We start from the raw sequence: 24,086 nt of genomic DNA on the forward strand, positions 1-24,086 counted from the left end.
CTGGCAATGCTTGTTACAAATTTCATTTCATATCAATCATGAAATGGAGGTGCTATTATTTCCCCCATTTTCCAGATGAGGAAACTAAGGAAGACAGAGGTTGAGTGATTTGCCCAATGTCACACAACTAGTGTTTGAAATGTCTTGATTCCAGATCCAACATTCTATCTACTGTGCCAGGCACTGAGGGAAACAATTTTAATTAAAATATGATCCCTGCTAGAACTTTTCTTTTATTGTATCCTTCAGGAACCTCTACTCTTGGGAGTCATGTTACAATCAAAGCCTCAGCTTTAGCCAAACCTAACTATGATCAAGCATTTTTAGTAATCCACCACTGCATAGAAAGAAACAAATTAGGCAATAATAAATAGTCAATCTGGACATATTTTCAATTTACTTATCTGTGTACATGTTGTTTATCTCAAAGGAGTCTAAGCTCAAGGACAGAAAATGTTTCCTTTTTTGATTATTTATGCCCAACATCCAGCACAGTGCCTGGCACATAGTAGCTTAAAAAAATACAGCTGAACTGTTTTGACTCAAAAAGAAAAAAAAATGGCCATTATGCTGTTATGACATTTAATTTCCCTTTGCTCTTTCCAAACTTTCCCCCATGCCTGCAATGCATTCCCTCTCCAATTCTTGAGAAAAGAGGAGGAAAACAAAACAAAACAAAACAAAAAAAAAAAAACCAAATCAAAGCTTAGGTCTACATGTCTTCCTAATCCCCTCAGTTCCTAGAATTTTGGCTCCCTATTATTTGAGTTTATTTACATATTTCCACATATAAAGATGTATACATGTATATTTCTTCTCTGGTAGAAGAGGGAGTACTTTTTCTTTTCTTCAATATTTGTATTCTTAAGGCCTAACACAGTGCCTACCATCCAAAAAATATTTAATAAATGTTTGTTGACTGGCTCATCCATTTCTCAAAAAACTATCTGCCAATCTACCTTCAAAGATGCCCATGAAAAGCTTCAGAGAAAGTATTTCTGAATTCCATTATTCTATGTCAACTTGTATTTAGTATAATATTTTATAAAAGTTTTTTATATGTATTAAAAGCTTTACTGTGTGTGTGTGTGTGTGTGTGTAATTCTATTCTTACCACCATCTAGTAAGGTAGGTAATGAAAATATCATCAACCCATTTTCAAATCCCATTTTACAAATAAGCAAACAATGGCCAAGTCACAAACTTACTAAGTGTCCAGGCTATGACTCCAGGTCTTCTAACTACTAGTTCAATGTTGTTTTTTTTCCCCACCATATTATGCTGCATTAAGTATAGAATTTGGAAAAACTTATGAAGAAAAAAAAAAAAAAGCTTCCTATATTGACTGCCTTTAATGCTTACCTTATCTAAATTTGATGAGTTGTTAAAAAAAAAAAGGCAGAAATCAAAATAATAACTTACTCTATAGTATATCACACTACTATAGAATATACTGTTAGTTGCACTGAAACATAATACATTTGACTTTTTTGGTAATTGGTCATTGCTGCCCTAAAAAATGTGCGCACGTGCACACACACATTTAAGAGTTTTTATATGATGCAATACTATAATTTAATACTGATCAAATATATTTACAATTATTTCTACTAAAAGTTGGCCACACCCAAAATTAGGAATAAAATTTCCTATTGTATAAATCATTTTTCAACTTAACAGCATTTTTTCAAGAATTAATCAGCCCTGGGGCATCTAGGTGATGCAATGAATATAGAGCATGATCCTTGAAGTCAGGAGGACCTGAGTTCAAATTTGATCTTAGACACTTGACACTTCCTAGAAGTGTGACATTGGCCAAGTCACTTAACCCCAATTGCCTCAGGAAAAAAGAAAAGAAAAAAAAATAATCAGCTCTACATTCAAAGATTAACATATTAGCTCTTTAACTACAATTTCCTTTTTTAAAGGTCTCTTAAGACTTATTCCTATCACTTTACCAAACTGTATATAATGTATCTCAAAGGTGGTGATAGTAATAGTATGTACCTAATAAATGATTTATTGTTAAAAATTAAATCACAAAAAGATTAATTTCTCTTCTGTACTGTTTTATATAGTCATTTCATTAGCCATATATTCAGTTATCATCCCTATAATCATGTTTCCCAAACCTATTTTTTCAACCTTATCCTTTTTGCTCTCCTCTAGTTTCACATTTCCAACTGCCTATTAAACATTGTAAACAGGCTGTTCCATAAACTTTTTAAACCTATCATATTCAAAACTGAACTTAGTATTTTCACCTTCAAGCCCTCTCCACTTCAAAGTTTCTATACTGTTGAGAGTACCACCAATCTCCTGGACTCAGAGGTGCCCATCTTCAGTTCTTGACTGTCTCTCCCCACATGTAATCTTTTTTTTTTAAATAGCTTTTTATTTACAAGTTATATGCATGGGTAATTTCACAGCATTGACAATTGCCAAACCTTATGTTCTAATTTTTCCCTTCCTTCCCCCCACCCCCTCTCCTAGATGGCAGGTTGACCAATACATGTTAAATATGTTAAAGTACAAATTAAATACAAAATAAGTATGCATGTCCAAACAGTTATTTTGCTGTACAAAAAGAATCGGACTCTGAAATAGTGTACACTTAGCCTGTAAAGGAAATAAAAAATGCAGGCGGACAAAAATATATGGATTGGGAATTCTATATAATGGTTCTTAGTCATCTCCCAGAGTTCTTTCGCTGGGTGTAGCTGGTTCAATTCATTACTGCTCTATTGGAACTGATTTGGTTCATCTCATTGCTGAAGATGGTCAGGTCCATCAGAATCAATCATCATATAGTATTGTAGTTGAAGTATATAATGATCTCCTGGTCCTGCTCATTTCACTCATCATCATCAGTTCATGTTAAGTCTCTCCAGGCCTTTCTGAAATCATCCTCCTGGTCATTTCTTACTGAACAATAATATTTCATAATATTCATATACCACAATTTATTCAGCCATTCTCCAATTGATGGGCATCCACTCAGTTTCCAGTTTCTGGCCACTATAAAGAGGGCTGCCACAAACATTCTTGCATATACAGGTCCCTTTCCCTTCTTTAAGATCTCTTTGGGATATAAGCCCAGTAGTAACACTGCTGGATAAAAAGGTATGCACAGTTTGATAACTTTTTGAGCATAGTTCCAAATTGCTCTCCAGGATGGTTGGATGTATTCACAATTCCACCAACAATGTATTAGTGTCCCTGTTTTCCCACATCCCCTTCAACATTCTACATTATATTTCCCTGTCATTCTAGCCTTTCTGACAGGCCCACATCTTATCTTTCAACCAGGCCTGTAAATTTTACTTAAATGACATTTCTCAAATATGCTCCCTTTCTCTCCTCTGATATTTTCATCACCCTGTTGCAGGTTTTCATCACCTCATGCTTGGACTACTGTAGAAACGGGCTGATTAGTCTACCTGCAACAAGTTTCTTCCCTACTCTAGTGACGTTGCATTTGGCTGTTACATTAATCTTCCTTATATACCTTATATCCTAACACATACTTTGCAATCCTGGGACTCCCCATTCCTGGAACTCTACCTTCTGGCTTCCTTGACTTTAATTCAAATCCCAGCTAAACATCTTACCACTTAAAGAAAGATGAAAAAATGTTAGAAGTAATCTAATCCAATCCTTCAAATAGCAGAAAAAGGAAACTGGGGGATGGGGTGGGGAGTAATATGCTCAATCAAATTGATAGTGACAGAGCAAATGTTTAAATACAGGTCCCTTAACTTTATATCCAATATTTTTTCTACTCCACTCTACTGCCGATCACCACACAATTTTTGAATGATTTTGAATGTGAATTCTTTTTTGAATGTGGATTTTGTAATTTAATGAGTAGAGAAGGGACTTTTATCAAAACTGTACTTAAGGAAAATCACTTTGGCAGCAATTGTGGAAGATGGATTGGAGTGCTGGATACTGCTACAACAGATTAGGCAAGAACTGAAGAAGATTTAAACTAAAGTCACCACCAAATAAGTAGAAAAAACAGTTGTATATGAGATCTCATAAAGGTAAAAATGTGAAGATTTGATCTGAATAGAAATATGGAGTGAGTTGGAGTGAGGAGTCAAGGAAAATGTTAAGGTTACAAACCTGGGAGACTAAAAGAAGTCATGCCTTTGATATCTCTCCTAGAAAACTATACTCTTCTAGTTTCTATTGTCTTCTCCTTGACATGCCTTTTCTTCTCATGAACAAAAATTTCTCAAGTCTTTCAGGCTGTTGGTCATGCATAACTTCATTATTCAGGCAATTTCTGCATTAAGTAGAAAAAGTTTTCCATTCTTTGCTTTCTTGCAGTCAAAAAGACAGAGGGTTACAAGTTCATAAAATGGTCTCTACAATCAGGGTTTAAGTTTAACAAAAGGACAAAAATATTCATCTGAAGAATTACCAATTGCTCTATAAAGACCATTTCTAATTTAATCTTTTATGCATTCCAACATCCTGAATGATGCCTAGCATACACACTTATTCAATGTTTCCTGAAGTTCAACTTTTAATAATTATAATTTACTATGGCAATAAAAATAATTTATTTGAATCAAACATGAAATGAATGATTGAACAACAGTAATAACAGGTGATATTTATATGACACTTGAAAGTTTGCTAATAGCTTTATATACATTCTTGAAATTTACAGCCTTGAGGCAGGGCCTACAGGTTATCATCCCTCTTAATTTTATTGAGGAGAAAATTAGTCTTCCTAGAAGTTCAGTAACTTGTCACATAACTAGGGCCAAAGGCAGGATTCAAGCTCACATCTTCCCAAATCTCAGTCAAAAATTCAAGAAGCCTGGCTATTTTCAGGGAATATATAAGAAGCAACATAAATGATTTGGAGTCTCAAATATTTCCAAATGTCTCTCAAAATTTGGAGATGATATAATGTAGCCATCAGCTATGTGACACCAAGAAACAACTAAATTACAATGTAACCAGTAAAAAAATTACTTATTAATTTTGTAAGTAATGTTATCTGCATGCTCAAATGAAAAGTAAAAGGATGTTGCAATGACAAGTAAAACAAAGATAATAATCCTGATACACTGTAAAAAAAGAAAAAAAGTTGGGGTACATAAGTCAGCATTTCCCCAGAAGTGTCCTGTCCAATTTATGTTAAGAAGGATGTCAAGGTATCCCTTTAAAAGAACCCTTCAATCCAGCTACATTTTTTTTTTAATGAAAGCATTTTTTTCATCTTTCAATTCCCTTTGCTCTGATTATATATTTGCCTGAGTCTTATGATATTGATTTAGTTCACCAATTAAGGTTCCCTACAAAGAAAAGGATCCTGCTAGTTCATTCTTCACAAATGTCTGGTCTACTTTGCAGTATTTTTCATGATAAATCACAAGTCTTAGGACAAGGATGCATACAAGGTGGTTTTTTGTTTCTGTTTTTGTTCAGAGATGTAACAAGGCCATCTAAGTTATAGAGGGTTAATAAATCTATATTAATGAAAGCCTACACAACTCAAAACTTTGAAGTATTAAAATTAATAAAAATGACTTTATGAGTACTTTGCTGTATTTGTTTAGTGTGAATCAATTTCCTGGGGTCCAGAGTTTCTGAACCTATAAATCTGACGGCTAGATTCTTCTGACCCTCACTTATACTCTGACATTTTAGCTACGGCTCCATTCAATTCCAAGATGTTCTTATCTTATCAATGAGGACTTAATGAAGAAATAAAAAGTTAGATTAATAAAGGTAGTAGTATCTAGTGATCAGTGTGGGGCTAGAACAAGTAAGACTTAAGCTTGAATCCTGATGTTGACACTTGCTATGTGATTAAACCATACCTACATTATTTACTTCAGTGGGTTATCATTAAGGTTTAAATTAGATTTCTAGTGTCCAGTCCCTTGTCTTCACTCACACAGCTATCACCTCTATTTAAGCCTTCATTATCTCTCACCAACAACAGTCTCCTAATTGGACTACCTGCCTCAAGTCTTTATCTCCTCCAAAGATAGCCAAGATGATTCATTAAGTGAAAATCTGATATGTGACTCAGATTAGTCAACTAACCCCACTGGCTTTCTATTGCCTCTAAGATAAAATAGGAACTTTCCAATTTAGCTTTTAAAATCTTTTACAACCTCACCCAAACCTACGTTTCCTACCTCACTCAACATTATTTTATCTTCCCACACTTTGCAATCTCACTGATCTGGCCTGTTTCTCTCACTCCATCATCAGTCTCCATTTCTTTGCACTATGCAATTCACAAGCTGGGAATGCACTCTTTCTTATCTTCACCTCAGAGACTCTTTTCTTTAAGATGAAACTCAGTTATTACCTTCTGCATAAAGCTACGCCTACTGCCTCCAAATGTCAATGTCCTCCTTTCCTTTTATTAACTTTATATCTGCTGTATATATTTTTATATACTTTTTAAACAATGGCTTTTTTATTTTCAAAATACACCTTTGCAAAACCTTGTGTTTCAAAATTTTCTCCCTTTTTCCCCATTCCCTCCTCTACTCAGCAATTAATCCAATATATGTTAAACGTGCATTTATGTCTACTTTTCCCCTCTTATAAGATATAAGTTTATTATAAGTGAGGAACATTTCATTCCTTGTAACTGTATCTTTGTGGCTAACACAGAACCTGGCACATAGTAGTCACAACAAATACTTAATTTTTAAAATTATGCAACATACTTTGCAAACTTTAAAACACTATATAAATGTCTATCATTATTACTGTTAGAGCTGCACGAGACATTCCATTGTATGTGGAGTGACAGGAAAACTATATGGACACAGGAGGAACTAATGAAGTGTAATTGGAGCGTCTAATAGAAAAGAATCACTTTCAAATTATCTCCAAATCATGTCACCTGCACCCCCATATGCTTCCTTACACTATAAGTTTTTATCTGGGCACAGCAACCTAAAAAATACATGCCAAAGGCAAATCTCTGACTAGGGCATCCCAAACTTCAAAACTGTATCTCCCAATCAAAATTCCCAACCCTTCAGTGCTACTGACCTCAATGACTACTTATTTATAGAAGGAAAGCAATCTTATAAAAGTAATTGACTCTAAATTGAGAATAGGCTTATGTGAAGGAGGGAAATGGGCAGGGGAAGATGATGGTATATTTAAACGCACAAATTATGTCTAATAGTCAAAAAGTACACAGGAGATGCTTTGGGTAAGGATGGGAAAACTTATCAACTCTTTCATATTCATTCAACCAATCTTTATGGACTCATGGAGACACACAGTAAGATACACTATTAAATTTAAAATGTGCAATTACTTAACTCATCTTTTTCCTTTCCAAATCCCTAACTTCCCAGTTACTGTAGAGGACACTACCACCTTCCTGGTCACCCAGGCTCACAACCTTATCCTATATATATTCCTCACTCTTCCTAACCACATTTATCAATCTGTTCCCAAGTCTTAGCAATTCTACATTGTGATACTGAAACAGGTCCCAGTTACTTCACACTTTTACTACTGCAATGGTCTATAGTCTCCCAGCCCTCAAGTCTCTTCAATTCATCTTCCTAAATAAAGTACAGGTCTGACTATTTCTCTCTCTCACTCACAGCACATACTCTTCCTCCCCCTCCTCCCCCCCAGGTCATTCAATTTCACTTGCTCCCTGTTACTTCCAGGATAGAATATATCTTCATATATTATTAAACTTTCATGTGTTCCCTGCACTGCTCATTTCTACCTACTCTTCCATATAATGACACTGGCTTCTTTGCTGTTCCTTGCATATAACATTCTATCTCCTAATTATGGGCACTTTCACTGACCTTTTCCCCAAGCAGGGAAACTTCTTTCTAATCGCTGCCTTTTGGTTTCCCAAGCTTCCCTCAAGTTTCAGCTAAAATCCTACCTTCTACAACAAACCTCTGTTCTCCTTCAGTGCTGGCGCTCATCTACAATTTACACTGTTTATATCCTATGTGTGCATAATTATTTACATGTTTTCTTCCCCACTAGAATATGTTCTCCTTGAGAATAGGAACTATTTTTGACCTTTACATCCCCATGCTTTGAATATGGTAAACCCTTAATGCTTGCGGACAACTCAATTACTGTAACGCATTTTTTAGATATAGCTACCCATTTTTCTATACCTTAGACCACTGAGTTTTTCCCATTTCCCTTTTCTTCTCTTCAGTCTCACAAAACCTCATATGTATTTTCATATAGTTAGCTGGGTCTAGGAAGGGTAAAAAAAAGGAAGTGACTCTGAACACTGTTCCAAAGTATTCTTCTGATGCTTTCAAAAGAGTAACAGTAGTACTTCCAAACAAATTTTGTCAAGCCAACTAAACTGGACTCACCAACTACTTTACTGTTGCCTAACATGAAAAAGAAGAAAAAAAACTGAAATGGGATTGATGGGGGAAAAAAAAAAAGTTATTAGCCTAAAGGGGTCCATGAACTAAGGGTAAAAAAACCCAAAACAACCAAATCAAACCAAAAAAAACAAACAAACAAAAAAACGAACCCAACCCCTTTATTTTCACTAATCTGTAACTAAAATTTAGCATTTCCTTCAATTATTTAAAAACATCACTGAGAAAAAGATCAACAGGTTGACTAGACTGACAAAGAGGCTTGTGACACATTAAAAAAGGTTAAAAAACTGATTTAGAACAGTCATAAAATTAGACTTGAAAGAGGCCTAAAAAGATCATGTCCAGTGTTTTCAAAATATACACCCTATAATCCTAATAATCCAAATTATGCCAATAGTTACTGGGAAAGAAATTTCAATGGTATGGATTCAGTGCTATTTGATTCCTTAAAAAATGTGAATTAGTGTCCAAAAAATTACAAGTATTCAACATGACAGTAGACCAAGGTTCCTCTACTGAGTTTCAAAATTTTTCTAACTCCCTTAATTCCGAAGGTATTTTTATTCTTAAGAACTCCCTAAAAGTCAAGTGAGTACCTTTCAAGGACAGATTTAGAAAATTTAATCTCACCACCTCCTTTTACATTCCTGCAATGCAAGCCACTTACTTTGAAAATTTTTTCCCCTCCTTCAAGAACCAGCTCTTCCATGAACTCTGCTCTCACCTCAGCTAGAAAACATTCCTCAATCATTAAATTCTCAAGACACTCTGTGGTCATGGACCTCTCTCATGAATTAACATATTATAATTTGGACTATAACCCTTGAACATGCTTGATCTTTCCCTACTAAATTCTAAGTTCCATGAGCACAGGAAAATCTTACCCCTAGGATCTAATACAATGTCTTGGATATAAGCTGATTAAAAAACTTTTTTTTTTTTGAGGGGGGATGTCAATTAAGTGACTTGCTCCCTATTAGTACAACTGAAACATCAATCTAAGTATTCTGCCTCCTAGAATAAGTCTGTTTCTTGACACTCTTAAGGCTGTGTGACTGTATTCGACTTTCTTCATTCCTAATCTCCCCCCCTCCCCATACTGTTATGTTAACTTCCCATCTTCCTGACATTAATACAAGATGTTCTTTTTATTGGTCTATGATAATGACACATTTCAGCAGAAAGGAAGTTCATAAAATTATCTAAAGGACTATCTGCTGTTTCGTATTGACTAAGTTAATTCTCAATTTAGATAAATTCTTGAGCATTACCCATAAATACTATCTCAAATTTGCAGGCTGATGTCAGAAGCATATTGGAAACAGTTGCCTCTGCTGAACAAACTTAACTAATAGAAGACATAGTTGGCAGGCTCCTCATATCAGAATTCTCATTGGAATTCACTTGAGTTTACTTAAGACTTTGCATGATTTAAAAGTTTCTTATTATCAGAAAGCATTTCTTAAAAAAATGACAAGACATTATTTCCAACCAAACACACTACTTATATGAATTAGGGCATTAAAAACCCTACATTGTATAATAGAAAGACAACAGAGGGCCTTTATTCAAGTTTTAGTTCTGACCTGACTACTGGCAAGTTATCCTTGAGTCTTGATTTCACTTAAGATTTATAGATTTAATCCTGAAAGGGACCTCTCAGAAGTCATCCAGTCCAACCTTTTTATTTTATAAATGAGAAAATGAGACCCAGGGTCAAGTGATTTGCCTTCAGTTACTTAAGGTAGTATGTAACAGAGAAAGGATTTGAATTCACCCAAGTCCTTTGACTTCAAACCAGTACTCTTACTACTAAGTTCAGTCATTTTTCCTACATGTCTGACTCTACATGATTGCATTTCTTGGTAAAGATACTGGGGTAGTTTGCCATTTCCTTTTCCAGCTCATTTTACAGATGAGGAAACAGACAAACAGTATTCAGTAAGTGACTTGCCCAGGGTCCCACAGCTAGAAACTGGTGAAGTAACAAAGAAAAATCAACTAGTTACATAAAAATTTTTTTAAATAGCGTTCTCCTCTCCAGGTTAACATCTCACATCTCTTGTCTTGGTTTAATAAGCCATAACTTGGGTTAAAACAAAGTCATTTTTAAAGATCCCTTCTCTTTACCCTTAATGGCCATTGTTCACCCTTTCCAAGGTAATTATTTTCTAATGTGTATGATTTGTGTGCAGCTCTCATTAACCAATGTATTTCTTGAGGGCAGTGACTAACATATAGTAAGTATTTTATAAATCTTCGTTCAGTTGAGAATAGAAATTTGGATAAACAATTTTACTTTTACTTGACTTAAAAGGTACTGTGCATTATTTATTTAAGTTAACCCCCCCATACGTACAGAGTATCTCAAAAACAGCTTTTAGATCATATATTCTGCTTCCAGCTCTGGCCTTAAGACATTTTCTGGTGAAGCAATTCCCACTCCATTCACACTTGCCAAAGTTGTGATCTGTCAACTGCTTTGGTTGGCACTGCAGCCACAGCTACTATAGATCCCCCCAAAGCAGTTCTTACTACTATCAATATATATGTTTTTATTAATGAAAATGACCTTAAAAATGAAGAATTATTATCTATTTTGCCCCTGAGTCCTGAAGCATATGGTACCTTACTACTTGTAACTTCAACTTTCTGTATGTCCTCTCTCACATTAGAATGTGAGCTTTTTTCTATTAGTATCACAATCCCTTAGCAAAATACTTTGTACACAGCAAGTACTTACTGAATGAAGAATGCTGCTTCATTCATTTCATTAAAAAAAAAAGTTTGTTTCTTTCCTCCAACAATATCTACCAATCAATCCATGTTTGGAAAACTGTTTACACTAAATGCACTATAGTTTTTTAAAAATAATAATAGCTTTTTATTTTTCAAAATACATACAAAAATAGTTTCCAACCTTCACTCTTGCAAAACTCTGTTCCAAATTTTTCTCTCCTTCCCCACCTTCCCCCTCCCCTAGACAGCAAATACAATCCCAATATAGTTTAAACATGTAAATGCACTCTAGTTAATGCAAAACAAATATAAATGAAATCTAGTCCATTTAGACCAGAGCTCACTTTAGAAATGGCTACCGTGTTTACAGCCTAAGGGTGAAATAGCCTCTGCGGGAATCACTGAAGTCCCTCTCCCAAGTGAAGGAAGCACTGAGACTGATCTGACTTTTCCCAGCCTCTTCAGGTGCCCTATGGAAGTCCCATCTCCCTGCCTGATACCCACAGAGGATGCAATATAAAAACAAAAGCAAAAAAGCCATCCAAACTCCTTTCCAGACTTATTTAAATGGGTCGCCTACACAACAATATGCTCTGACTCCGACAGGGAAGATGGGAATATGGACAAAAAACGGATTCCGCAGGCCCTCTTTGCTGCTCCCACTCAGAAGGCAGGGTGTGGAGAGACGTAATTTAATAGTCTTGGGGAGAGGAGGACGGGCGGCGGCGAGCGCGAGAAGCGACCTCGTTAGGAGTTCTGGAGCCATGTGCATGCAGCGCAGCTCTGACACGGGCAATGCCATCCTCCCCGCCCCAAAGCGCCCCCTGGGGTTTAGTGCCAGGCCCAACCAAAATAACCTACCACCAGAGGCCGCTGTAGGGTCCCTCCGCGGCCTCAGCAACCATCTGCGCCTGCGCACAAGAGAGTACACTACTTTAAATTAATTAATTTATTTATTTATTGGAAAAATCTGGGCGCAGGCGCGCTCCGCCGTCGCCCCGCACTCGGAGCGCGCACCTGAATGCCAGTCCCCGGACGGCCCGCGCGCCTCGGCTTGGTCACTTCCGTCTAGCGAAGGGAGAAAAGAGGGAGGGAACGGGAGGCTTGAGGGACAGCCCGAGCCCTGACCCTTCAGAGTAGGCGGCGTCGGCCGCCACATTAACCCCTAAGACTCACCAAGTACATGGGCTGCCACCGGTTCTCAGCATCCACTTCCTCAAACTCCCGTTCGATGGTGATGGACATGGTGGCGGGCGAGACCGGGCGCGAGAAAAGCCGCCGCGGCCGAAGTGGCACATGCCCCGTCCTCGCTGTTAACAGCCGAGTGCGAGCCGCACTCGTCTCCCCGGCGGCGGCTGCCTAACGCATGCGCGCTCCGCTTTCCCTGCTTTCTCCTCCTTCCCGCTCCCCCTCTTCCAACCCCCTGCGACGACGCCGAACACCAGCTGCTCGCGGCCGGGAAAGTACCTGAAGCGTAGAACGTCAGCACGCCAAGTTGGCGCGGAAGACGGGAGGAGAAGGCGGGGGCGCCGATTCTACTGTAGGGGGAGAGCCCAGGGAGTGGACCCCGCCTCGGGGAATCGGCGCCCAGGTAGAGAGGGGGCGGGGCTGCGAGAGACCACCCAGCCCGGCCTCGGAATCCCAAGGGGGCGGGAGGTGGGCGGGGCTAAGCGGTCGTCGGCCCCGCCCCCTTGACCGGCGCCGAGGTCTAAGCGGCTGAGTGCTCCCGGATGGAGGAGAGCAAGGGGCAGAAATTCCGGGGAAAGTAACTGATGGGAGCTTCGCGTTGGGTGTTCTTTCACCAGTTTTTTTTTTTTTTTTTTCCCTCTCTGAGTCATGTCTATGAGGATAAGGGCAGAACTTGGCATTTCTTTTCGTTAGGAGCTTCCAGGTGAGGAAATGCCCTCTACCCTTGCCCAGAGTGGTCTGGGACTCCTCAGTTTTTGGAGAATGGCCCTGATTCACTTTACTTATATGTAGCAACATAGAGATCCTTTTCCATACTGATGTGCCCAGGGAGCTCATTTCTTAACCCCTCAAAAGGATGCTCAGCTTCTGTTGTTTTGGGGGGGGGTGAGAGAATTGTTCGGTGCGAGGTGTAAAGTGCTTTGCAAGTGCTAATGGAAGCTAGCCGTTATTTTTCCTTGAAGAAGCGTTCCTTAAGCCAAAAGCACGGTGTATGCAGGTGGTTGATATTGGCGGACAAAATTAAACAACTTTCCCCCTAAAGCAATTTATATTTAACTCGGTGGCGGAATCAAGTCTTCCAGGCAAAAAAAAAAATGGCATCTGAGCTGAAGCTAACATGAAGAAAGAGTGCTGGATTTGGAGCCAGAAGCTGTGGGGTTGGAATCTACTCTGCCACTTTACCTATGTGACATCGCTCTTTGGGAAAATGTACTTAATCTGTATAATGAGGGCTTTGGATCACGTGGCCTCTAAATATATATTTTACTAGTGTGATCTTAGCTCTTAGGATCTCTTTCAGATTCAAACTTAGGACGTGTGTGATATGAGAGTCACCGGAAATGCCTCTAACCCTAAATTAGAGGCAGCTGGTCGGCATAGTTAATAAATGCCGGATCTGGAGTCAGGTCTGAGTTCAAACCAAGCTTCAGACACTTCATAGCTATGTGATTTCGGCCAAGGCATTTTATGTTTGCCTTAGTTTCCAAGCTTGTAAAATAAAGACAAAAATAGCACCTACCTCTCGGGGTTGTTGGAAAATAAAATGAGTTAATATTTGTAAAGTGAAACTGCAAACTTTAAAGCATTATGTAAATGACATCTATTATTATCCCAAATGTCTCACAAATCCATTCTGGTGTGTTAAATGCCACTGTTATAGATTAATTACTTACAGATAGCTTAGAACCTGAATTCAAATTTAACATCTTACACTTATTAACTGTGAGATCCTAGACAAGTCATTTCACTCCTACCTCATTTTTCTCAATTGCAGATAGGGATAATAATAGCGTCCATCTCGTAGGTTTGTTGTGAGTAGCGAATGAAATGATATTTGTAAAGCACGTATTACAATGCCTGGTACTTTGTAAGCTCTTAGTGCTTATTTTCTTCTTTACTGAAAGAAGAGAAATCAGACTAGAATTATACATATGTATATATATATATATATTACACCTCTTATATATTCATCTTGCACATATATAATTATGTCATTGTTATATGTTATACAATTACATCTTATGCATATCATATATATCTTATATTGTATACCCTGCTTCCTGCTTCCTCTCACTCCTCCATATTAGCACAGGAAATAATTTTTAGCTTCAAGCCATTTAAATTACCAGCCCTTAATGGGAAAATAGTGCTCCAAAATATATTTAACGATCTGATTCTCTTTTCATCAAATGCAATTACGTAAAGACCACCACAGCTAGTTGATTATCAAATAAACTTCTTTATTCAAGGTGATAGCACACAAGTCACAGAAGTTATAAAGATTAGAACAAAATAGACAATATATAGAAAGTGTGCTCTCATTTTGGGAGTAACAAATTCTCATCTACTTCACCAGAAGCAATTCTCTAAAATCTCTAAATTAGCAAATTATAAATCAAGGACATGTTGAGGCTTCAGCTGCTCTACATGTTTGCTTTCTCCCATTTTTTCTTTTCCTCCAAAGATCTTTTATTAAAAAGGACTTGAAGTCATGTGTTTCTTTATTTGAAGCTAGAAGATATCTTTCCTGTCCTACAACAATGTAAATGAGGACTACAGAAAAAGCAGAAGTGTGTTAGAAAATTAGAAAAAGCAAGCATTGTCCCAAAGAAGAGATAGAAGATGTCTCCCTTCTTTCTTTTGATGATAATCCACAGGTGTGGATCATTGTATAAATTTTCAGATATTTGTAATTTATTTATTGGTTATTTTTCTTCTTCCTTTATTTTTTTCTCTCTTTAAAAATATTTTTATATTGGGTGGTTCTCTGAAAGGGGGGTGAAGGGGAAGGATACTGGAAGACATTTAGTTGATATAACAAAAGATAATAAATTTTTTGTTTTAACAAAAAGAAATCTCTCGTAAGCTCAGCCAGCTTCACCATTCACATAGGCATGGAGTACTAATGGTTCTCTCTACAGATGACAAAACTTATGCAAATATATCAAGTATGATTGTGGGTTACCTATACTTTCATAAATGCCAAAATTGAGGCAGATAATGAGTGAGAAATGGGGCCAATGGGATAGTTGTCTAAATAGAGAAGTGCCAAGAAAATGACAGGGATGCAACAGGTCCTAACTTTAGTGAAGGTTAATAGACAAAAATGACACAAAAAGGAATTTGAGCCCAGACATTACTTGACATTGCTATTATTGGCATTTTATTGGCCCAGGAGTGAATGTCCAAAGAGCTCAGTGAGAAATGAGACATATCTGGAACAGGACAATAAGCAGCCATTACAGCACACAGTGGAGAATAAACAAAGGGGACCCTAGTGAAGAGAATTAAGTAGGAAGCAGCACTGCAAAATCCAATCAGAAGACTTATCACAACAGAAAGACTGTCAGTGACTGAAGCCTCCTTCCCTTTCCTTGGAGCTATAGGATTGGGGAGGAGGGAGCGGTTGAATTTGAGCATCAGAACTGTAAGCATCAGATGCTATGTGTTAAGTGCCCAAAAGGGGGTATGACTTGAGACATCTGTTCTTTGTGTTTCAATGTATGTTTCCATTCATTCTGAAAAATTATTGAAGAACTATATGCACTTAAAATAAAAATGTAAAGCAATATAACATAAAAATGAGAACTTTAAAATAGCCTATATTTGGGATTGTTTCAATTGTATCTAATTCTTTATGACTGAATTTGAAGTTTTCTTGGGAAAATATTGGAGTAGTTTGCCTTTTTCTTCTCCAGCTCATTTTACAGATGAGGAAACAGAGGCAAACAGGTTTAAGGGGCTTGCCCAGGATCACACAACTAGAAAGTATCTAAGACAGGATTTGAACTCAGTCTTCCTGACTCCAGGCCTTGTGTTCTATCTACTGAGCCATCTAGCTACCCTGGGGTTTGAATTAGTACGTACAAGTGAGGTAGCTTGAAAATCAGTAATGTTCAAAATAATGCCTCAAATTTGTATAGTCCATTTCAGTTTATAAAACACTTTCCTATCCAGTACCTATTTAATCCAGTACAAGGAGGAGAATAATTATAATCATTTTATAAATATTGTCATTGAAATAAGGGTTTATTTATTTTTATACATATAATGGAAGTCTTTATTGAATGTAAAATAGTTTAATTGGGTATAGTTGAGATGAATCCAGTTTTATTGGCAATATCCAAAGCACCTTAAATGGGCAATGAGAATCTTCATTTCTCTATCAAACTGGTCAGTCTCTTGATCTTGGCCACATTGGTATTCAGCTCCTTGACAGGCTCCGTGATCCGATGTTTATTGACCTTCATATCCACAATGAATATTAGAATATTATTGTTCTCATTCTTCTCCATTGAAGATTTCAGCGATCAAGGTAAATTTCATAGTGATGAAGCTTTTTGGACTATATTTTAAACTAGAATATCAGAAGACAGATTTTTCTTTTGTTAAGGCTTTGGACATCCTAAAATGCTGCCTTCTTGGTATTTGAGGCCTTTGACATGTGGCGACAACCACTTTTTTCTTTGACTTTGATATCATTCATTGTGAGTGAGAAAGCTAGACTGATATTGACAGCCTTCAGGAAGGCCTCTGATGTTCTAAAATGTCTCTCCTGAAATTCCAGCATTAGAATATTATTTCTTTAGGATAATAAAGTGCCCTTTTTGCAATCTAAAGTGCTGTAATTCTTTAATGTGAATTAAGTTTTGCACATGCTTCCCTGCTAACCACTGATTGAATGGAATTTTGATGGGTTAGGTAAGAGAAAGCATAATTTTGGACCACACACAAAAAAGCAGTGGGTAGGCAGAAACTTGGGAAACTAATCTAGCACAGAGAAATTACTGTTGCTGGGAGAACAGGGACTGGTGACCTGTACCACTCCCTGTTTTGTATCTAGTCACTGATGTTTGCTGGGATTCAGTTTTGGTGAAATCTTACCTTTAGTTATGGGGATTCAGCTTTCTATTCTTATACTCATTAATTGAATAAAGCCCCATCCCAGCATTCAGGAGACTGGACTGGTATTTTTTTATTTTTTATTTTTTTTGGCTGAGGCAATTGGGGTTAAATGACTTGCCCAGGATCACACTGCTAGGAAGTATTAAGTGTCTGAGGTCCGATTTGAACTTAGGTCCTCCTGATTTCAGGGCTGGTGCTCTATATGCTGTGCCACGTAGCTGCCCCCATGGTATTTATTTTTATTTTTATTTTTTTGGTTCATGTCCAGAGATTGCACAAAAAGAAAAGAGGTGCTTTAGTATATAATAAGAATTAGGCAAAAAATTTTATTCCTATGTAGAAAGAAATGATAACCATAAAAAGAATCATAATATGTATCATAATATAACAGAACCATTTTATAGAAATCAGTAACTTTTGTTATTTTAAAAAGATTGCCACTCTGATGTGCAAGGGAGCTCTTACTTGCTTTACTTCTGATCTGGACAACCCATCCTCTCCTTCCCTGCTCTCAGAGAGTCCCATGGTAATGTTAAATTTGAATAGATCTCCAATTTGCTTGCTCTCCTGCAACATAGAGTTTCTGAGCCCAAGAGACTTATTAGCCTTAGCCTTCCCAGCGGCAGGGACTAGTTTGAGCCACCATTCCCAGGCTAGAATTCAGTAATTAATCTCCTCCTAGGAGGTTAATATTCAAGCTTCCTTGGGAGATAATACAGTATTCAGGACTGCTAATAAAATGTTTTTATATTTCACTTTCCCTTTGAACCATCCTAATATACGACTATGAAAAGCTGCTGAAAAGCAGATATTTCCCCTTCTGTCAGTCAGTAGTATCATTCTGGTGGATTCCATGGTTGCTATTATGTCTGTGGCTATTGCTTCCATTATCATACTAGAGGAAGACAGCACTACAGCTGCAACTGCTATTTCTCAACCTTTTTGAAATTCACAAGTTTACCTTCTTAAAGAAAGGAAAAAAAGAGAGTTCCACCCTATTCCAGACATAGGCTTGCCTAGGCAGACATGTGTGTGCTGTCAGATGGGGCCAGATGGGCGGGAGGGCAGCTGTCCTTCCTCTACTAGATTCTCTGGATGTAGTTCAAAATAGTGCTCATGCTTTGAAGCCAAAAAGGAAACGAGTGGGATAGAGGGACATGTCACCCTTTTTTTGTACTGGGTTCTGTCTTAGCAGCCCATTAGGGTATTCTTTCATACCGTATTCAGGATCAGAAGTAGCACCCCCTCCCCCTTCCCTAAACTGGGTGGACTGAAGGCAGACAGAAAATAATCTGTGCATGTGTTTTACAAACCCCTATTGCATTCAGAAGTATGAGTCATTCAGTGAAGAGGAGAATAAGCCAGGTCAGAGAGAAAACTCTAGAAGTCAGAAAAATAGTGAATTAAGGGAGGGGGAAGGACCCAAAGGCAAACTTTGTCTTAAGGTTAGCTATATGAATGATCTTTGAAATACAATATTCAGAAATATTTTTATTATATCGATAAAAGAAAGATATATGAATAAGTAATATGGATCATTACTTGCTAATATAAATGATAATTTCAACATTTCTATATTACTAATAACAATCTTTCATGTCGGGGTACGTAAAGAGTGTAAATATGAGAAAGGAGCAATTCAACCTAAATTCAAAACCACAATTCAAAAAACAAGGTTTATGTTTTTAAATGTTGTTTTATAATCATCAAAATCAGTGATACAAAAGAGGAATTTCAACACAGCCAAGGGTTAAATATTAAATGCCAAGACATCAACACTACGGGAAATACCAAGGGCATAGCAGTAATTGCACAATTCTTCTGTAGTTAACTCTTATGATAAACTACAAAGTGATAAATTAGAGATTGACTGGTTCATTTGTTAAAATTAGGCAGACTGCATCTAATACTTAAGTGTCAATCTGGAAAGCAAATCTTTTTAAAAGCAACTAAAAAATATTGTGAGTGTCAGTACAACACAATTGAGGAACATATTATAAGATAATTAATGTCAGAAAATTGCATTTTAAACAATAGCCATTGTATGAAAATTAATCTCCCAGGAAATGAAATAGAAATTTGGATGGGGATTATTTTTACTTTGTGTATTTTCTTTGCTGCATAAAAATGGACATATATTTTTATTTTTTTTGCAGTTATAAAGTATAAGCAGACTTTCTGAATTACAAAGGTTAGTTAGAAATGAGAATATAATGTCCTGGGTATGCTTCAGGAAAAAGAAGAGATCTAAATGAGAACATAGCAAGGAGAGCAGTGTCAGAGAAGTTTGCTTTCTTCTGTACTAGCAAATAAAAAAAGAACACACAGAATTCAAGCTAGGTCTGACTAGTTTTAATTTATTGCCAGCATACCCATATCTTTAGCTATTTGGGAGAAGTTGTGGTTTTGTTTTGTTTTGTTTTTAATTGTAAAAGATATTAGCTAACTGCTTTTAGACTATTCCCATCCACTGCTGTGATTAAAGATAGTTTCTCTAATATAGTAGATAAGTTCTTGAGCATTTTTAAACTATTGGGTAGCACAGGGCAGGAACTCACTATTGTTTTCGTCTTTGTATCCCTGGCATCTTTCTCAAAGTAAACACTTATTAAATGTCATCTTAGATCTTTTCTTGGGTTAAAAGTTGTTCTACTCCCTTCCAAGCCTGGGGCCATTCCTGTGGGGCAGTCCAATGTCCCTGGGCTACCTTCTAAATGCTACTGGGCATTTCCTCAGGAAATATCCCATGCTTGGGTAGATATGCAGGATTACATCTGTTGTTTTTTTATTTTATACTCTCTATCTAGAACCATGACAGACATTTAACAGGATAGTTCTGATAAGTATATGTATTCAAAAACAATTCTAGAAAAGGCAAATTACTAACTTTCTTTTTAATTTTAAAAATTACAATTTTAATTCTGGCCACTTCAAAAATCAAAGTGGAAAATTTTTTTCTCTCTCTCTTTTCTGCTTTCTTCCTTTCTTTTTTTTCTTTTAAAGATTCAGGAGTTAAGTTGACAAAGTGATACGTTGCTTTTGTTATTTTTGTTAAATCAACTCCTAAATGTTCATATTTTTATACTTTGTTTCTGTTCTCAACTTTAGAACTTTATCAGAATATCATACTCTATATGATCTTAATTCTCTAAGTTTTGTAATGGCTTTTGGCCCCACTATTGAATTCTAATAACCATTTGTAAAAGGAAGTTGACTTGAGTCTGTCAAAATAACCTATAGAATCATAAAGATAGAGAAGACACCAGTTCTTATTTCTATTTGATGTAGGCTATAATAATCCTGAATATTTTTCTTTGTATTTGATTAATTTATGAGTAGAATTAACCATGGTGGTTGAGTTCAACTAGAGTTTTCTCTACCCATACATAGTGCAGAGGCATAAGGACTGATTTACAGTCAGGGAACTTGAATTCATAATCATTATTTGACTACTTCTTATATGTATGACATTTGGTCAGTTGCTTTCCCATTCTGAGCCTGAGTTTTTTCTTTTATAAAATGAGAGGATTGGATTAGATAACTTCCCACCCTGTTCTGTGAATTTATGAAAACAACTCCACATTTCTTTTGTCTTAGGAATTTTCATTATATATTAGGATTTAATTGCAGTACCACATATCACTAGTAGGTGCTAGTATACAATATGTTATGGAGAAATTTTCTTCAGTTTGAAATTCAATTTATTTATAATACATTATTTTCCTCCAGCTTTTAGGATATCTGTAATTTGATTCTTATGTCACATTTTCAAACATATTTTAATTTTCTAGAGTATACCCTTAGTAAATCTGATTAAAAAAAGGAAAGAGGAAAATCAAATTGTTAGTCTTAAAAATGAAAAGGGAGAACTCGCCACTAATGAAGAGGAAATTAGAGCAATAATTAGGAATTACTTTGCCCAACTTTATGGCAATAAATTCGACAACTTAAATGAAATGGAAGAATACCTTCAAAAATATAGCTTGCCCAGATTAACAGAGGAAGAAGTAAATATCCTAAACAGTCCCATCTTAGAAAAAGAAATAGAACAAGCTATTAACCAACTCCCTAAGAAAAAATCCCCAGGACCAGATGGATTTACATGTGAATTCTACCAAACATTTAAAGAACAATTAACCCCAATGCTATATAAACTATTTGAAAAAATAGGGACTGAAGGAGTCCTACCAAACTCCTTTTACGACACAGACATGGTACTGATACCTAAACCAGGTAGGCTGAAAACAGAGAAAGAAAATTATAGACCAATCTCTCTAATGAATATCGATGCTAAAATCTTAAATAAAATATTAGCAAAAAGATTACAGAAAATCATCCCCAGGATAATACACTATGATCAAGTAGGATTTATACCAGGAATGCAGGGCTGGTTCAATATTAGGAAAACTATTAGCATAATTGACTATATCAATAAGCAAACTAACAAAAACCATATGATCATCTCAATAGATGCAGAAAAAGCATTTGATAAAATCCAACATCCATTCCTAATAAAAACACTTGAGAGTATAGGAATAAATGGACTTTTTCTTAAAATAGTCAGGAGCATATATTTAAAACCATCAGTAAGCATCATATGCAATGGGGAAAAACTGGAATCTTTCCCAGTAAGATCTGGAGTGAAGCAAGGTTGCCCACTGTCACCATTATTATTCAATATTGTATTAGAAACACTAGCCTCGGCAATAAGAGTCGAGAAAGAGATTAAAGGAATCAGAATAGGCAGTGAGGAAACCAAACTATCACTCTTTGCAGATGATATGATGGTATACTTAGAGAACCCTAGAGATTCTACGAAAAAGCTATTAGAAATAATCCATAACTTTAGCAAAGTTGCAGGTTATAAAATAAATCCCCATAAATCCTCAGCATTTTTATACATCACCAACAAAATCCAACAGCAAGAGATACAAAGAGAAATTCCATTCAGAATAACTGTCGACAGCATAAAATATTTGGGAATCTATCTACCAAAGGAAAGTCAGGAATTATATGAGCTAAATTACAAAAAACTTTCCACACAAATAAAGTCAGACTTAAACAATTGGAAAAATATCAAGTGCTCCTGGATAGGTCGAGCAAATATAATAAAGATGACAATACTCCCTAAACTAATCTATTTATTTAGTGCTATACCAATCAGACTTCCAAGAAAATATTTTAATGATCTAGAAAAAATAACAACAAAATTCATATGGAATAATAAAAGGTCAAGAATCTCAAAAGAATTAATGAAAAAAAAATCAAATGAAGGTGGCCTAGCTGTACCTGATCTAAAACTATATTATAAAGCAGCAGTCACCAAAACCATTTGGTATTGGCTAAGAAATAGATTAGTTGATCAGTGGAACAGGTTAGGTTCACAAGACAGAATAGTCAACTATAGCAATTTAGTGTTTGACAAACCCAAAGATCCTCACTTTTGGGATAAGAATTCATTATTTGACAAAAACTGCTGGGATAACTGGAAATTAGTATGGCAGAAATTAGGCATGGACCCACACTTAACACCGTATACCAAGATAAGATCAAAATGGGTCCATGATTTAGACATAAAGAACGAGATTATAAACAAATTGGAGGAACATAGGATAGTTTATCTCTCAGACTTGTGGAAGAGGAAGAAATTTGTGACTAAAGATGAACTAGAGACCATTATTGATCACAAAATAGAAAATTTTGATTACATCAAATTAAAAAGCTTCTGTACAAACAAAACTAATGTAAACAAGATTAGAAGGGAAGCAACAAACTGGGAAAACATCTTCACAGTTAAAGGTTCTGATAAAGGCCTCATTTCCAAAATATATAGAGAGCTGACTCTAATTTATAAGAAACCAAGCCATTCTCCAATTGATAAATGGTCAAAGGATATGAACAGACAATTTTCAGATGATGAAATTAAAATTATTAAAATTATTATTAAAATTAAAATTAAAATCATTACCACTCATATGTTCCAAATCATTATTAATCAGAGAAATGCAAATTAAGACAACTCTGAGATACCACTACACACCTATCAGATTGGCTAAGATGACAGGAAAAAATAATGATGAGTGTTGGAGGGGATGTGGGAAAACTGGGACACTGATACATTGTTGGTGGAGCTGTGAAGCGAATCCAACCATTCTGAGAGCAATATGGAATTATGCCCAAAAGTTATCAAACTGTGCATACCCTTTGACCCAGCAGTGTTTCTACTGGGCTTATACCCCAAGGAGATACTAAAGAAGGGAAAGGGACCTGTATGTGCCAAAATGTTTGTGGCAGCCCTGTTTGTAGTGGCTAGAAGCTGGAAACTGAGTGGCTGCCCATCAATTGGAGAATGGTTGGGTAAATTGTGGTATATGAATGTTATGGAATATTATTGTTCTGTAAGAAATGACCAGCAAGATGAATACAGAGAAGCTTGGAGAGAATTACATGAACTGATGCTAAGTGAAATGAGCAGAACCAAGAGATCATTATATACGTCCACAACGATACTGTATGAAGATGTAATTTGATGGAAGCGGATTTCTTTGACAAAGAGACCTAATTCAGTTTCAATTGATCAATGATGGACAGAAGCAGCTACACCCAAAGGAAAAAAAACACTGGGAAATGAATGTAAACTGTTTGCATTTTTGTTTTTCTTCCCGGGTTACTTCTACCTTCTGAATCCAATTCTCCCTGTGCAACAAGAAAACTGTTTGGATCTGCACATATACATTGTATCTAGGATATACTAGGACATATTCAACATATATAGGACTGCTTGCCATCTAGGGGGGGTGGAGGGTGGGAGGGAAAAATCGGAACAGAAGTGAGTGCAAGGGATAATGTTATAAAAAAAAAATTACCCAGGCA

General features: G+C 36.4%; 1 protein-coding gene across 3 annotated transcripts in view; it reads right to left on the reverse strand.

Annotated features, from left to right (window-relative positions):
* The window catches only part of PTPN2 (protein tyrosine phosphatase non-receptor type 2), an 89,862-nt gene extending 77,290 nt beyond the window's left edge, over window positions 1–12,572 (reverse strand). For 2 of the 3 annotated variants that reach the window (XM_031946666.1, XM_031946665.1), the window contains exon 1: window positions 12,297–12,572. In XM_031946666.1, coding sequence (XP_031802526.1) covers window positions 12,297–12,365 — 69 coding nt within the window. In that variant the 5' untranslated portion in view covers window positions 12,366–12,572. The remainder of the gene's footprint in view (window positions 1–12,296) is intronic. The other variant, XM_031946667.1, reaches the window with a different exon arrangement.
* Window positions 12,573–24,086: the final 11,514 nt, after the last annotated feature.

Source organism: Sarcophilus harrisii, chromosome 1, assembly GCF_902635505.1.
Source record: "Sarcophilus harrisii chromosome 1, mSarHar1.11, whole genome shotgun sequence".
Taxonomy (NCBI): Eukaryota; Metazoa; Chordata; class Mammalia; order Dasyuromorphia; family Dasyuridae; genus Sarcophilus; species Sarcophilus harrisii.